The sequence below is a fragment of the Marmota flaviventris genome, chromosome 11 (genome assembly GCF_047511675.1).
Source record: "Marmota flaviventris isolate mMarFla1 chromosome 11, mMarFla1.hap1, whole genome shotgun sequence".
NCBI lineage: Eukaryota > Metazoa > Chordata > Mammalia > Rodentia > Sciuridae > Marmota > Marmota flaviventris.
Window position 1 is genome coordinate 80,666,879 of NC_092508.1, and position 16,173 is coordinate 80,683,051.

General features: G+C 39.0%; 1 protein-coding gene across 1 annotated transcript in view; it reads right to left on the reverse strand.

The window, feature by feature from the left end:
• Lypd6 (LY6/PLAUR domain containing 6) overlaps nucleotides 1-16,173 on the reverse strand; it is a 136,513-nt gene that overhangs the window by 16,153 nt on the left and 104,187 nt on the right. Inside the window, exons 2-3 of the mRNA XM_027938040.2 lie at nucleotides 12,894-13,081; nucleotides 5,829-5,927 (exon numbers count right to left, since the gene is read on the reverse strand). Of these exons, the coding sequence (XP_027793841.1) occupies nucleotides 5,829-5,927; nucleotides 12,894-13,032 (238 nt within the window). The 5' untranslated portion in view covers nucleotides 13,033-13,081. The remainder of the gene's footprint in view (nucleotides 1-5,828; nucleotides 5,928-12,893; nucleotides 13,082-16,173) is intronic.

Below are 16,173 nucleotides of genomic sequence, written 5' to 3' on the forward strand. Positions count from 1 at the left end.
TACCTGTTCTCCCCTCCAGGCATTTGCTGATGCAAAAACTGCACAGGTGGAGAGGCTGAGAAGCCAAGCAGAAAGCCCTGCCAAGGGGCAGAGAAGTAGGGCAGAGCCTTTGTTGTTCTCCAGGGGCCTGGGATGCACAAACATGAGTTCAGAGCTGGCAGCAGAGCCAAGAGAGAGAGAGAGGTGAGACTGACAGGCTTGGGCTAAAATTCAAGGTTGGCAGTTTTTCACTTTTAGCACTTTAAAAAAATGCCATTAACTGCTGGCTTCTATTGTCTCTGTCAATACTAAGTGTTGGCAAGGTTGGGCAGCAACTGGCACTTGTGTTCATGGCTAGTGAGCGTGTAATCAGTACAGGCAATTTTAAAAAACTAATAGGTGATACTTGATAAAGACAACACTCACATGCCTCATGCTTGGCAATAATGTGTCTGGGATAGACTGAGCAGAAATCCAAGCATATGTGTACCAAAGGACAGGTATAAGAATGTCCATGGTTTTCAAATACTGGACCCAATGCAAATGTCCATCAACAGTAGAATAGATGAATTTTGGTATATTCATATAATGATCGACTATACATCTTTGAGAAACAATGGCTTCATTGCTTACAAAACATGGATAAATTTCACACTTACAATGTGTGAAAGCAAGGAGAATATACATTCCCTACAGCTCCACTAATAGGAAGCTCAAAGGCAGTGCTCACAGTAATGTTACCTTTATGGAGTGGGGCATAATGACTAAGAGACTCTGGGGTCTACTGCTTTACATGGGTGGTAGACCCTGAATGCTAACCTTGTAAAAATTCACAAGTTATACACTATGATCCGTTCCCTTTCCAGTATGTATTCTAACATTTAATTAAAATTTTCCTTAAAAAGGAAGAAGTCTAAGACTTCTATTTAGCAATTAATAATAATAAAAGAGAATCTTGAAAACATCTCATTACTTAGCAGTCAGAAGTGGTGGATAAGATATAACCAACATATTTATAGATGCACAAATGCTCTCTCCAAAGAGACACATTCCATGGACCTGCCCTGAATAAGGTATTGATTTCACTATCTTGGAGAAGAGGCCATATTAAAGATAATCAGTAAGAAATTGTCTTGGGTCTTGACGGGATTTAGAAACACCTAGGTATAAAGGATAGAAATCCTGAAGGGCCAGATTCTAAGTATAAAATTGAGTAGAAGAAAGAAAAAAACCCACCCTTCAGTTATGTGTTAGAATAAAAGGTTATCTATTTCAGCCATGCCTCTGTCTGTCAATGAAGAAGTCTTTCCTGGACATTTGCAACCTTCAATGAGCTGGGAATCCCATTTCTATTTCCTGCTTGTACCAGGAACCATCAGACAACTGGTCTAGAAAGAGGTATCAAGGAACATCTTAGTTCATTCATTTTCAGAGAAAACCAGTGAGCAGCACAGAGGTTGGAGTCAAAAGAATATGTGTCCACTATCTCAAAATTTTTCTTCTGATTTCCTATCAGCAATAAATTCACATGAAGATCGTGCCTTAGAGGGAGGCAACTGTACTTCCTAATTAAGAAGGAACATACTATCCTTGGCTTAGGTGTCCGCTGCAGAACAGGTCTTTTTTAAAAACTGTAATGTTTTTGACTTGACATTTAATTCCACAGACACTTACTAAACATTTATACAGTTCCTCTCTCAAGGAACTTTTAATCTTGCAGCACAGAGAAAAGTCATGGGCGAAATGACATGGATCCGAGTACGTGACACTCAGCTTTTCTTATACCACATCAGTTCCTTCGATTGGTCCCTTATAACAAGGTTTTAAGATCTTTTCTCATTCTGGTTCACAAAACCAAGAAAGTTGAACAGATTTGTCAGGTGCAGTTCCTGAAATTACACATATGGCAATAGGAGCCATTTATGGAGGACATCTTCAATTCTCGTTGCTAGGGAGTGAATATGGTACCAGGAATCTGGAAGCACAGAGGTAAAAGCAATGGAAGTACTTAAGCAATGCACATTCCCAAAGTAAGAGTGACAGGGAACCTCTGTCAGCTAGCAGTGTGGCTGGCTGACTCCTCCACAGCTGGAGGAGTGATTCTAGTCAGGGCCAGACTTTTTCCAAACATGTTGGACCCAATGATGATTCACAACAAACCTATCAACTCCAGAAGCATGAGCCATTAGGACACACTGGGTCTCCATGTTCATCCACTAACTGAATTGAGCTTTCAAAAATTCTCAGAATAAAGTCATTTCCCAAAAAATTAGGTGTCGGTGCTAATTCCATATAGATAAAATTAAATGCTTATGTGAAACGACTTTTTTTTCATCTCCAATAATTGAAACCTAGTTCAATATGTCACAAAACAAGCAACAAAATCCCAGAAATGTCACAGAAAGCCAGGAAGCCTTTCCATGGCAGCTTCTGAGCTCCACTTACTAAGCCTGTTGGTATTCTTAGACCTGCTCCAGGCATGATAAGCCAGAAAACAAACACAGGGTTGGTTAGTAAAGACATTTTACATTTTAACCTAATAATGCAATCGTGCTATTTTTACTTGATTAAAAAATATGGAGGAAACATGGATTAAACAGCAGCAGACCCGTGGGAAGAAGGCTGATCAAGCAGGAGGCTGAGTGTGCAACAAGATGAGGGTTAGGGTTAGGGTTACACCTTTTCCCAGGTTAGGGCTTGAGTGCCCACTCCTTCACCTGATGCTCAAGGCTCCACACAAACAACCTGATTCCACTATTTTGCTCCTATTATTCTTTCATACTAACTGGTTGCTACTCCCAGGTGAGGTCTCTCCTCATCCACGGAGCACACTTGGAAAATCCTGTCTCTCCATGGTTCTGAAGGACTTCCAGGAAGACTTGCCTTCTCCAGGGTTCTGAACCCATTTCCCAGGTGTTGAACGGCCTGTTACAGGGTTCCCAGCACATGATGCTTTCACTGGCAAACTCAGCCCCCAGATGCTCTTCTTCCCTTAAACTCCCACGGCACTCAATGCCATGTTTCATTTGGCACTTAATTTTGCCCTGCTATTTTTGACATTTGATATATTCAGATCTTATCTCCCAGGCTAAACTACCTGCTCCTAGAAAGAAGAAACCAGATTCCAATCTCTCACTGCTTAATCGCCCCAGGGGCTTGGCTGGTCATTTTCTGCCATGAACCTCAGTGCAAGACTTTCCATTTATCCCTATAAATTTAAAGACAAAAAAAAAAAAAAAAAGATAAAAATGTGTAGGGGAGAAAAGGATAAATTGTTTAAAGATCACTCTGTGGTACTTTTAGGTATCTGTACTTTGAAAGGATAGATTCTAATCTTAGAAGAAAACATCCAGATGGAGCGTTCTCTTTCCCTGAGAAGCATTCCCACAGTGATTCTGGTCACCTGCTCTTTTTGTTTGTTTGTTTTTCTCTGAGACAGGGATGTACTTGTATATAATCAAGTCTGCAGAGAAGACCAGCTCACATACCTTCCTTTTCCTCTGCACAACATCTGCTAAGATACCTCAGAGCTGAGTCAATCCTAAGACAAGCACAGCCTCACTTTGCCGTGGCCTATATGTGTCCCCCACAATTCATGTTGAAACTTAATTGTCAATGTGATGATATTGAAAGGTGAAGTCTTTAAGAAGTGATTAAGTCATGAGAATAGATACCTCATGGGGAGATTGGGATCCTTACAAAAGGCTCCAGGGATTAGGTGTGTTCCCTTCCATCCCTTCTGCCTTTTTATATATGAGGACACAACACTCTTCCCCTCCAAGGGATACAACAAGATGCTATCTTGCAGGCATGGGAATGAGGCCCTCACTAGACACTGGACCTGCTAACATGACACCTCCATCTTAGACTCCCAGCACCCAAAACTATGAGAAATAAATGTCTGTTGTTTATAAATTACTGTGTCTGAGATATTATGTTAGAGCAGCACAGAATAAGATACACTTCCTATGTACTATCTCTGACCAGTAGCCACAGTTTCAGAAGACAATTGGCTAGCTTTCTCCCAGCAGGAACCAACCCAGAAGTTACTGGATACACAGCAAATCATCCTGTTTTTGTCCAGAGTCACTGTTTACAATTGTCAAATTTTGCTGCATATTAGTGACCCAGGGAACTTCTGAAAATCCTTATTCCCAGCCATACCCATGTGCCAGTTAATTAGGAATTCTGGGAATGGACCCAGACATCAGTGTTTTCAAAGCTTTACTAGGTGGTTTCAATGTACAGCCACGTTTGAGAAGCAGTGGTTCAATCAGGTCCATTAGTACCTTGCCCAGTTGTTTATCCTGCAAGGTTAAAGTCAGAAAATACTGACTGATCGAGAAATGAGCAGTGGCAGCAGAAGACACTAGGGAAAGGACTTACCATTGGTTACCCAGGTGACTGGACATCTAATTTGTGATTAAGGCAGTCTTTAGTGTCTCCATTTTTTTTCTCTTCCCTGTAATCTTTTGGGACCCCACTGACATCTCTACCTAACAATAAACAGAAGAATCTAGAAATTACAACACATTTCCTGATCAGCAGGTAGATGAGGCCCCAGTGGTTCTTGCCCTTGACTGCTCATTAAAATCACCTGGGATATTTAAAAGTACTAGTGCAGGACGCTAATCTTGGATATGCTCATTTAATTTGTATAAAGTTGTGGTTCTTAAGAAGTGGTCTTCAGACCAGAAGCATCTGCATCACTGGGGGGTTCTTTAGACATGCAAAATTTGAAGCCATCTCAGACCTAATGAAGCAAATATTCAGGTGGAGAGGGCAAGTGGGCGGTAGCAGAAGTCTGTGTTTTAATATGCTCTCCATGAGTGACTGCACTGAAGTTTGGAGCCATTGGTCTAGGCAGGACACAGGCTTTAGGGATATCTGTAAGGTCATACAGGTATTTCTACTGTACAGCCTACGTAGAGGCTCCTGGGTTCAACAGCACTGGCTCAGTAGCTGACATTTGTCTTTTAATGGCATTTTCTGGGCTCTCACACTTTCCACTTTACCTTGAGAAGCAGAGGGCCATTCACTGGATTCAGCATGAGAGCTCCTGCATTATGTTGAAAAATAATGCATTTGGTGTGTCCAGTCACTTTAATAACTGAATTGGATTAGCAGTGAAGTGTGCTAACTACTCACTCAAACATTTGCCAATAAAATACCTCTCCCTCATCATCCTCCTCACTCTAAACAAATCCACTCTCCTGCAAAATATAGCAGTCAACCAACAATGATTCCAGAGCCACAAAGAAAAATCTTGTTTACTTGACAGGATAAAAGAGATCTGACTATGACTTGCCTTCATTATGAAATGGGGATTTGGGTTAAAATTTCAATCTTCAAATGGACACCATTTAAACATTAAGTTTAATATTTAAAAGAGCTCAGGATTTTTTATTTGGGGCAATGATGACATTTAGAATTCTAGCTTTCATGCAGTCTCAGTAAAGAAGTCTCTGGTAAGATATGTAATAAATGGAATCTTTATATGAGCATCAATGCCTACTTTACATGAAAGAAATTACTATGCAATGACTAATGCTTCAAAGAGGGTCAGACAAACTGGCGGTTATCTTCCTATTCTGCATTTAGCTGACCTGTCTGGGGAAGTCTCTTTTAAGTCCTCTGGAGCTCCACAGATGCTTCATGAAAAAGGGGGAAATATTATGGATCGCTTTATATTTCTGAGAGTCTTTGAGGAAAAGTTATTGGTGCAGCTTAAAAGATATACTAAACCTAAGACTAGAGGAGCCATTGAGATTGCAGGCATGCACCAGGTCTATAGGGCTACTCACTCATGAACAGCTTCGGGGACCCCAATCTGTCTATTGACATTTTACCTCGAGGACAGTAGATGTCTGGAGCCCATCGGTTGCATTCATAATTGTCTGCTGCCTTTTCGCAGGTGAAACATTTAAATCCACCAGGATATGGTGTGGCTACAAAAAATCAAAAGAAAAGATTGATTTTTAGACTGAGCACAGAATCCTGTGAAGTTAGACATATTCATTTTTTTTAAAAAAAAGGTTTCTCTAGACATATTGGCAGTGTCTTAAAAAACCAAACATTTAACTAACATATGACCCAACAATTTCACTGTTAAAAATATATTCCTGAGAAATACATTTATGTCCACACACAAAAAAATCTGTAAATAAATGTCGACAGCATTTGTATAGGTTGCACATTCTTAATCTAAGAATCTGAAATCTAACATGCTCCAAAATATGAAGTTTTTTGAGCACTCTCATGATACTCCCCAAATTCCACACCTGGCCGTATGTGACAGGTCATAATCAAATTGTAGGAGCACCAAAATTATTGTATAAAATAATCTGTAGGTCATATACATAAGGTATGTGTGTGTGTGTGTGTGTGTGTATAAATATATATATAATGTATAATATATAAGGTATGTATAAAACATGAATTTTATGATTAGACATGGGTCCCATCCCTAAGGTAACCCATTATATATGAAAATATTTTTAAAAATCCCAAATCTGAACGCTTTCTGGTCTCAAGATATTCAATCTGCAATAACCCCAAACTGGAAACAACCCCCATGTTCTTCAATGGGTGAACAGTTAAACAAAAATGTGGTACATTCATACTATGGAATACTAGACAGCATAAAAGAAATTAACTATTAATATAGCTAACAATTTGGATAAATTTCCAGAGAATCTTTCTTAATGGGGGGAAAAAAAAACAACTCCAAAAGGTTACATATGGTTTCATTCATGTGACATTTTAAAATTGATAAAATTTTGAAAATGAAGTACAGGTAAGTTAGTACCAGGTTTGGGGATGGTAGCATGTGCTATATTCGAAAAGAGATACGAGATATTCAATTCCAACAAGCTCCTCCCATCGATTCTGACCTCTTCCTGTGTTCTGAAGAGGTTATCCTCCAGGTACCTATGTTCTTTGCCCCACCTTTTAGCTCAGGTGGGAGGTCTCACATGGAAAGTCATGCTCTGGAGAATGTCCAGCACACCAGTGCTTTCGTTAGCAAAAGAATGAGGATCAACAAGGAATGTCTGTCCTTTTCCTCAATGTGCTTTCAATTACTTCTTAATTGTAATCATTTGCTTGCTTTGCTATTTAGAGTCCTGCCTTTCATAAACAAAACTTGTGCATTTCTTTTTAATGTGTAAAATTACCTGGCCTATTTGAAAGCTGCAGACACTCAAACACTTCATCTGCAGGAGCCAACTGTTCTCCCTCACAGATGGCTGAGCCTGCGTATCCCACTGGCGGAAATAATCATCTCAGGGTAAATTGCTTTGCCCACATGGAACCAATTAAGTATGTTATCAAAAATAAATGAAGGAGGAGGCAGCAGCTTAAGGCCAGAATTATGGGCCAGATATAACTTTGATTTTCACCTTGCCCATCCATGTACTCGCCTGCAATATTTCACAGAGCTGACTGTGACAATATCCAATACCCTAACATGGTCAAAAGTCATAAACTTAGTCTAAAAAGACAAGTAACTGGACCTTTCCATGGCACATTCGAGTTTTATGTTCCTCCAAGTAGTTAGTGACTCAATTCAAAACCAGAATGACAGCAGGGGTATGGATCATCTCACAAGGTGAGGGAAAGCAGGTTGGAGGCAGCCGTCTCCCACCTCACTCCCGTGAGGCAGTTTCACCAGGAGGAAAATGCTCTTGCAGCCCATAATTATGACAAAGCACAAGAAAGTATTTTGTGAAACTACACACACATGTTTTTTATATATCCATGTTCTACCACCTAGCAAAATGAGTTACATTTGAATTCAGATTCTGTTTTGGTAAGCACATGCCTAAAGAATTTCAAACAAATTACATTTCAAATTCCCAAGCCATTCAATAATCTTACAAGAATTTTTATTATCTTTTTTTTTAATAAAAAGTCATTATGAGAAAAACCATATATAATATTTTGGGAAATCCTCTTGATTGGACACTCTAAAAAATAGTTTCACTATTAACTTAAAGAATGAATCTACATATAACTTTGAAAAATAAAACTTTAAAATACAGCTCAGTTACTAATATGGCATTATGTAAAAATGTGGATGTGTAACCGATATGATTCTGCAATCTGTATTTGGGGTAAAAATGGGAGTTCATAACCCACTTGAATCTAATGTATGAAATATGATATGTCAAGAGTTTTGTAATGTTTTGAACAACCAATAAAAAAAATTAAAGTTAAAAAAGCAAAAGAGTAAAAACTAAAATACAGCTTATAAAATCTGAAGCAGAATGATCAAAGTAGGATTTTCACACCAAAAAAAATCATTGAAAGGGTTTGACAAAAACCAGTGTTTCTCAAAAAAATGATCATCATATTCTCCGAGGTTTGTGACTGCAAGCTAGCCGTACCACATCAGTTTCATGATTAATTTGCTAGAGCATCCAGTTTTATCTGTATGTCACTGCAGCCAAAAAATTTTTGGCTGAAATGTTGGATTAGTTATTCCTGGAAACTTTCCCATCAAAGAGATAAATTAAGAAGTTTGAATGAAGATTGATGATCCAACTGCTCCGAGAACAAAGTTATTGAGAACAAAACACTAATAAGTGGTAGTGTTCCCAAATTTGGATTCCTTAAAAGACTTTTCAAAAAGATACAAGAGTAGTAACAAATTAAATCCTGTCATTTCTTACATAAGTCAGCTTCAACTCTGAAATTGACCCAGAGGATATAGAAATTTAAACAGAAGTACAAGCTAAAGTACATCAGCAGCAAAATGAAGCTTTGCCCTGAATGACTTCATCAGCATCTATCATTGGCAATTAACCAAATGAGCTCTTTTTGGGCTAGTTTTATTTTAAAATCTACAACTTCTGTCTGTGTCCATTCTCCATAACTGCAGCATAATATTTGCTCATGGAAACTTTTATTGACATCTTGGAAGGTAATACCATTCAGTGAATAACTGCTGATTTGTGACAAATCTCTGTAAACATACTCAGCTTTAAGTGGCTAATTATGGTACAATCCCAAGAAAATGGATGAATTTTTCCCTCTGGAAATATTTAGCCCAAAATAAGATCTACAGATAAACAACTATCTCCACTAACTTGCTAATTGATACTGCATCTGATAAAGAGATTTTCTTTTCTTTTAAAGGACAGAAAGAGGTTCCTGAGAGATGTGCTATTTTCTTCTCTGTTACTTCAAAGCATTAAAGAGCAAGCAGAGTTTCAGATTGTTGTGGCCCCAGCTGTGAATGAATCTAATTTGGCTCTTGATCACAGAGTTAATAAGCTTAGTACTCTGTATTTCAGGGCATAAGTCCTTGGTCCCTCAAGAAAAGGTGATTGTAAAGAAAAAAAGAAACACCAAAGTGCCCAGTTACTTCCTGTAAAATAATCTGTCCATTAACTCTCATGGTCAGCCCTAGTTCAACCTACCATAATTCATTTGTAAGGCATCGGAAAAGATTTAGTCTTTGTTTCCATCTCTTGGAACTTTTGCCTGGACAAAGGCCTTCAGTTACCCAAAGTGTGGTGAGAACAGACGTTTTGAAATGTATGCTGATGTGTAATGCATCCAGACTTCTATTCTCGCCAAATTAATTTCCATTGTCTTTGGAAACTGGGTATCATTTTTAAAATTCTAGAAGTCTAATAAATGCATCTTCCTTCTCAGTCCACCTGTCAACAAAATATTGTCAGTATGATTTTGATAGGAACAGATTTCTGATAGAAATGCATTTCCTGGTACCGATCTAGAAAGTCTCCTCGCTCTTACCTGGGTAGCACAGGATTGTGAATAAATTTGGCTGGCTCCCGACCTGGGCATAAACAAACCCCCTTCAGGAATATCATTCTTTGACTCACATGACTAAGGAAAGGTTCAAAACATGCATCCAGAGGAAAACTGGATATTTTTAGAAAAGGTCTCTATTCTATGAGAATAAATGGAAGCCAAGAACAGGTTGCAGTCATTTAGTACACTACATTCTGCTATCATGTGGGGTGTGACAACCAAATATCTCCATTGCTCTTAATATCAACTCTTGTTTTGAAAGTTTTTTATTAGATGTTGGTGTTTTAATCATAGATGGAGAAGAAAGCATCATTATTCATATAAAAAGGGAAGAAAAGGACATAGAAAGTATAGAACAGAATGTTATTGAGGACAGTGCCTCAACATTGAGAGCCTTATATAAAATTTCTTTCTTTTAAAGGCTTAGAAACTTCAAAGATTAAGGAACACAGAAAGCAAAGGAGATTAGCTATGGGAGGCTGAATTTTCTCTGCCTGGGTTCCAGCCTCATGCAGGTATCATCAGGATGGCTGACCCAGGCCCCTGAGTTTCTGTGTCTTCCCACACCTCCTGCATCACTGCATTTCTCCTGTGGCAGGTGCCCAGCTTTTCTACCTAACATTAGTGGAATCTGGCTCACTCAGTGACCCACAGAAAGCTCTTGGTGCCTCCACCCACAAATCAAGGCGATTATATAAATTATGCAAAATCACACTAATCTCACACTTCCCTCATATATTTTTTATGCCCTAAATTACAACAGAAACCTGCTTATTGGCAGAGAGATCACTCCATATAAAAGTGATCTAGGGCTCAAGGGCAGGGGACCATAGCTGTTTAAAAAATCAAAACTGAAAACAAACGCACACCACAAACTCCTGAAATAGTTAGGAGAAATGTCAAGTTAACTCTGATTTGAAGTGGGCAGAATAAAGTTCCAACTGAGTGGAAGCCATTCATGGTAACTTCAATCCAATAAGGATTTTGTTGCCAGTGACCCCTTATAGAGACTCTCTTCTATAAAAAAAACTCACATCCAGACTTGCTGGTAAACCATCTACTTTATAATCTAAGGTAGGAGTCACTTTTATCTTCCATGATTCAAAATCATATCAGAAAACACCATCAATTCATTATATGTGGTAAGTTCCTTCTAATCAGGTCATAGCTTTAATTAACATAGGTCATAGAGCAGAACTTTTCCATTAACTTCTAAAGAGCAGAAGTGATTCCCCCCCTGTGCCCTGGCAGAGCTCATCCTTCAAAAAGCATTCTGAACTCGACTTTCCAAATAGGGGTGCAGTTGTTCTGGGCATTGGCCCACAACCTGTTAAAGTGGGAATGGTATGTTTGCTTTGTTCTTATTTGCTTAAACCCATTCACTTTGATTTTCCCTTTTATCCTTCATTTACAATCACAGTCTCAGAAGAGGCCAGAGGCCAGTTCTGCATCCCACTTACTACTGAGTTTGTCACTAGAGCTGACAGAGAACTTCATAGGAGCCGCAAACCCTGGTAGTCAACCAAAAGAGACTGACATCTGGGTTTCTGCCTCAAAATGTGTAATTAAATTAAAAAGCACAGCTGTTTGAAGAAAAGAATAAAACTCATTCTAGAAAACAGAGCAAGTATCAATATATCTTCTTTTCATGGATATTATTAAAATGAAGTAAAAGTCCCACCAAAATAAGCAGCCAGAAAAGTTTTTCATGCAATTAAGCAGTAGGCACCAGACTGCCCTGCTGAGAGGTACAGAGTAAAGTCTGAAGAAATCTCTTGCTGCTTAGCTAAAGTATATTTGCAGCTATACAAAATAAGAGTGGTGAATTCTCAGCACCCTTCCTTTGTTGTCTAAGGCAATGATAACAACATAAACAACCATCATTCAATTGCCTATTATGTATGGGCCTAGTGTTGTACAGATACTATTTCTGATCCATACAGGGTACGTACTGTTTTAGAAATGAAGAGATAAACACTTACACATTTTCCAACATCGATTGAACGTCTACTACAGCTTTTATTCTGTGCTAAGTTATTCATATGCATTATGCCATTTAATCTTCACAAAGTTAGGGGATTTGTTCCAAGTCAGGAGCTAAGAAAGCAGCTGACAGATCCAAGGTCCAGTAGCTCCAAGCCCCTGTGCATTCCACCTACCACCTCTTAGCTAACCCAAAACATGCAGACATGGAACATTCTAGCCCTGTGGGGTAGAAGGAGTCCAGGTGGCTGCCTCTGCTTTGGGTCTACACAGTCTTCAAAAGTAAGGGCGATGTCTTGTTTGCCTGTGTACCTTTCATGCCCATCACAACGCTCCACCACACAGTGGATATGGGAACAATATTTGTTGAGCAGAAAATTTTAAAAGAACAGTGTACCTTGAGGCCAAAGGTAAAGCCCCCACAACCAAAAAAAAAAAAAAAAAAAAACCAACAGAACCCATACAATATAGCCAGTTCTCACAACCACATGGGAAATTCAGAAGAGGACCAAAGGAAAAAAAATAAATACAGAGATGGAGACCAAAGGAGAAAGTAGAACTGTTGTGCTTCCCAACGTAAGATCCTCAGGATACCTGCAACAGGAGGATCTGAAATTTTTGCTGAAAGCATGAATCCACAAGTACAATACCAGATATATGCAAATCAGGGCAGGGATCTGGGCAGTTTCACTTTTATGCACTTTTCAGAGAATTCTTAAACACAGGAAAACAAAAAGGCAGAGGGAATAGGAAGTTGGAGTCACTGGTGCTGAAACTGAAATTTAGATGCCCAGAAAGGAAGACCTGCTATTATCTTTCCTAGAGAGGACTGATCTTTTACAAACAATCTGCCTCCTGGGACACAGCAGTTCACTTTGATAACTGATTGAGGATCGGTATAGTAAAAGGGAAGGGTATTTAGAATCTGAGTGATTGCGCAGGGAACAGAGAAAACAAGTCTAGTGATTTGACTTAAAAACCAAACATCCTGTGAGAAGATGGGGGTAAAACATAAAGCATCTTTTGTTAACTAAATGCACCTCTCAATTAAATCACTGGATTGTTTCCCTTGCATTAAAGGCTGCCTTCCCCTGGCCACTTCTTATTTGAAATAGTGACATTTCTGCAGCAAAGAGAACAAACAGTCTTACTTGAAGGGTGGAGGTAGATAATGTCTTTCACTGTGAAGTCTCGGGACTGAGCAGCTTTCAGACAATCAGCCAGCAGGCTCAGGAGCAGGAGCCAGGCCAGAGCAGGGCCAGGTTCCATGGCAGGCCACGTGTCACTCATACAGAGGGCCCCAGAGTGGGGACTTCAGACGATGGGAGAGAACTTGCACCTGAAATATGAAGAAAGACGCATCTCAGTGTCCAGCTGGAGAATGCCACAGGAGCCTTGGCTGGGCTCCCACCTGGCTGAGACAGTCTGGGGAGGGACTGGGAGCCCAGTGCACGGGAAAGTGAGGAGCCATGGGGAGAAACGTTCTAAATGGTAATTGTAGAGCACTTGGAACATTCCAGCCCAAATCTATTCTTAATCAGGTTGCTAAAGCTCCACTGGTAGCAATCCCTTCTAATATCCAGCAGAGATGGTATCAAGAGAGAGCGAATTTTAATGAAATCCAGCTATTTTTGCCAGGAGGCCAGGGGATGGCTGCCAGAGAGCAACAATAAATAAGTCAGGTACAAAAGCTCAGAAGCATTTCCTTGATAACGGTGTGGACCAGGCAGGAAGGTGCAGCCTTACTGGGTCATGGCCATGCAGAACTGTATGGGGTACACTTTCAGAATCAGAAAAGAAAATAAATGTAAACTTTGACTTCTGCCAAGCCAAAAAATGTCTCAAGAACACAAATCTTCTCAATATAACTAACGTTTGTTGGTCAGATGCCATTGAAGTCCTTTACAAATATCAATTGATTTTCCTAATAGCCCTATAAAGAAGGCATTCTCATTATCTATGATTATCCCATTTTGAGTCAACTGAAATCCAGCAAATAAGTAGAGGAGCTGCATGAAATCCAGGCAGTATGGATTTCAAGCCTGAGTTTTTAACTCTAGGCCACATTGTGTGCTTCCTAAAACTGACTCAAGGTACATAAACAAAACTGATGACATAAGATCAAGTTATTGTTTAACACTAAGTAATCATCTACTGCTTGTCCTTTATTCTGATTTTATGCTTTTCACTCAAATTGAGGGCAGTAAAAATTTGCACTAGGGTCAAACCATCCAGCTTACTTCAAATGCAGAGCTATGTCCTAATTTGCACCTGCTTGCTATTTGCCTGCTACCTTCTTAGCTTCCCACACAGCTTGTCCCTCATGTTCTACTATTGTCCAAGTACTGTCATCTCTATGTCTCATGCAAGGGTCAAGGTTTCGCTATTCATTTTATTTTCACCTGGTTTAAAAAACATAATGTAGACATTCTGTTTACAAATTTAATATGAATGTTTAATAAGATTTTTTTAAATAGCCATAAACTTTTAAATTACTTTGTAAAAACAAACAGTGACTAAAAATATTATGAAACAGACACTCAGCACAGAAAATCCATATGACCCAATCTGATATTAAAAGGTACTACAAAACAATATTAATCAAAACGAACAGAACGATAAAAAGTGTGACAATAAGTTTGGAAAATGGAGAACTTTAAGGAGCCCCATAAATGACCCCAACTATATATCCTGCAAGAAATTTTACAAAGTTACATAACAGGGAAATATAAAATGAATCGTATTATAACAACTTGATTAAAATTGTAAAAAAAAATTAACTAAAACCAAACAATGCACAATACACTAAAATTGTCTCCAGATGCATTAGTGTGTTCATTATTTTTTTTAAATACTGGTAAGTAATTAGAAAATATAGCAGAGTCCTGCTTTAGTCAGCTTTTTCACTGCTGTGACTAAAAGACCTATTCAGAATAATTTTAGAAGACGAAAAATTAATTTGGAGGCTCATGGTTTCAGGGGTCTCTGTCCATAGACAGCAAGGTCCATTCCTCAGGAACCTAGGTGAAGCAAATATCATGAGAAAAGAATGTGGTGGAGGGAAGTGACTCATATGATGATCAATAATCAGAGAGAAACTAATCAAATACAAAATATATATCCCAAAGTTACACCCCCAATGACCCACCTCCTCCAACCACACCCTACTAGCCTTCAGTTACCACTCAGCTCATCCCTATCAGGGGGTTAACTCACTGATTGGGTTAAGGCTCTCATAACCCAATCATTTTACCCCTGAGCCTTCCTACATTGTCCTACACATGAGCTTTTGGGGGATACTTCACAATCAAACCACAACAAGCCCTTATCACCCCATCACCGCAGAACAATGCCAACCTTGCCAATTCCATGCTCACTCTACCATCTTCCATTTATGATTTGGTTCTCTCAGAAAACTTGCATTCATTGCTCTTGGTCACTTGATAAATATGACTTTCTCCTTGGCTTGGAGATGGACACCTTCTAGCTCTGTACTCTCATGGCCTTTTTCCAGATGTCTCTTCCTCTTCTTCAAAGGACACCAGTCCGTACTGAATTAAGGCCCCATTTTTATGATGTCATTGAATTTTGTTCATGTTTGTTATGGACCTTTCTCCAATAATAGTCACATTCAGAGCTCCTAGAGATTAGGGCTTCAACATATAAATTTGGGGTGACCACATTTCATTCCACAGCACAGTATTTTTTTCCCAAACATTTTCTGTTACACGGTATGTCCCAGGGAGATTGTTAATAATTTTACAGTGGTGTAAATGAACTGAGGTATCACAAGAGGTGTAGTCTGCTCCCCAGGTGGTGGGGCCATCAGCACCCACAGGCTAGAGCTTGCTATGACTATCTTTACTTCCCCTGTAAAATGTGGAGGGTTGGGGCATTTGCCTCAGACTTTTCTAACATCCCAAGGATGGTCTCCTGCCCTCTGCTTATTGCCTTTGCCGGCTCATCCTGTGTTTTTTCATAAGAGATGAAGGATAAAAACATCATCAAATCTACTAAAAAGAAAAATAAGATCCAGATCCATGCTACAGAATAATACTTCATTTGAAGTCATATATATCCTATTTCTATTTTATGATCCAAAATATATATGATCTGTTAGGGTGTGGAAAGTATCATGAGGTAACATTTTAAAATCTGCAATATCAAGAAGATGGAAGTTTATCTTTATAGCAAAGTAAATTAAATAGTAATGTAAACTCCTGGTAGAATTTAAAGTTAAGTGGATGAGGATTGAGTATGGTGAAATTTTTGTTCCAGTTACTTGGGGGGAAGGGAAGAACTTGAATAATGATGTGGTATCACTTTAACTTTTAATTTACTATTTCACTATAATCTTTTGCAAAATTTTCCATTTTCACTTCATAAAAAATATTGTATTGAAATTGTCTGATATGCCTCTCCTCCCCACCA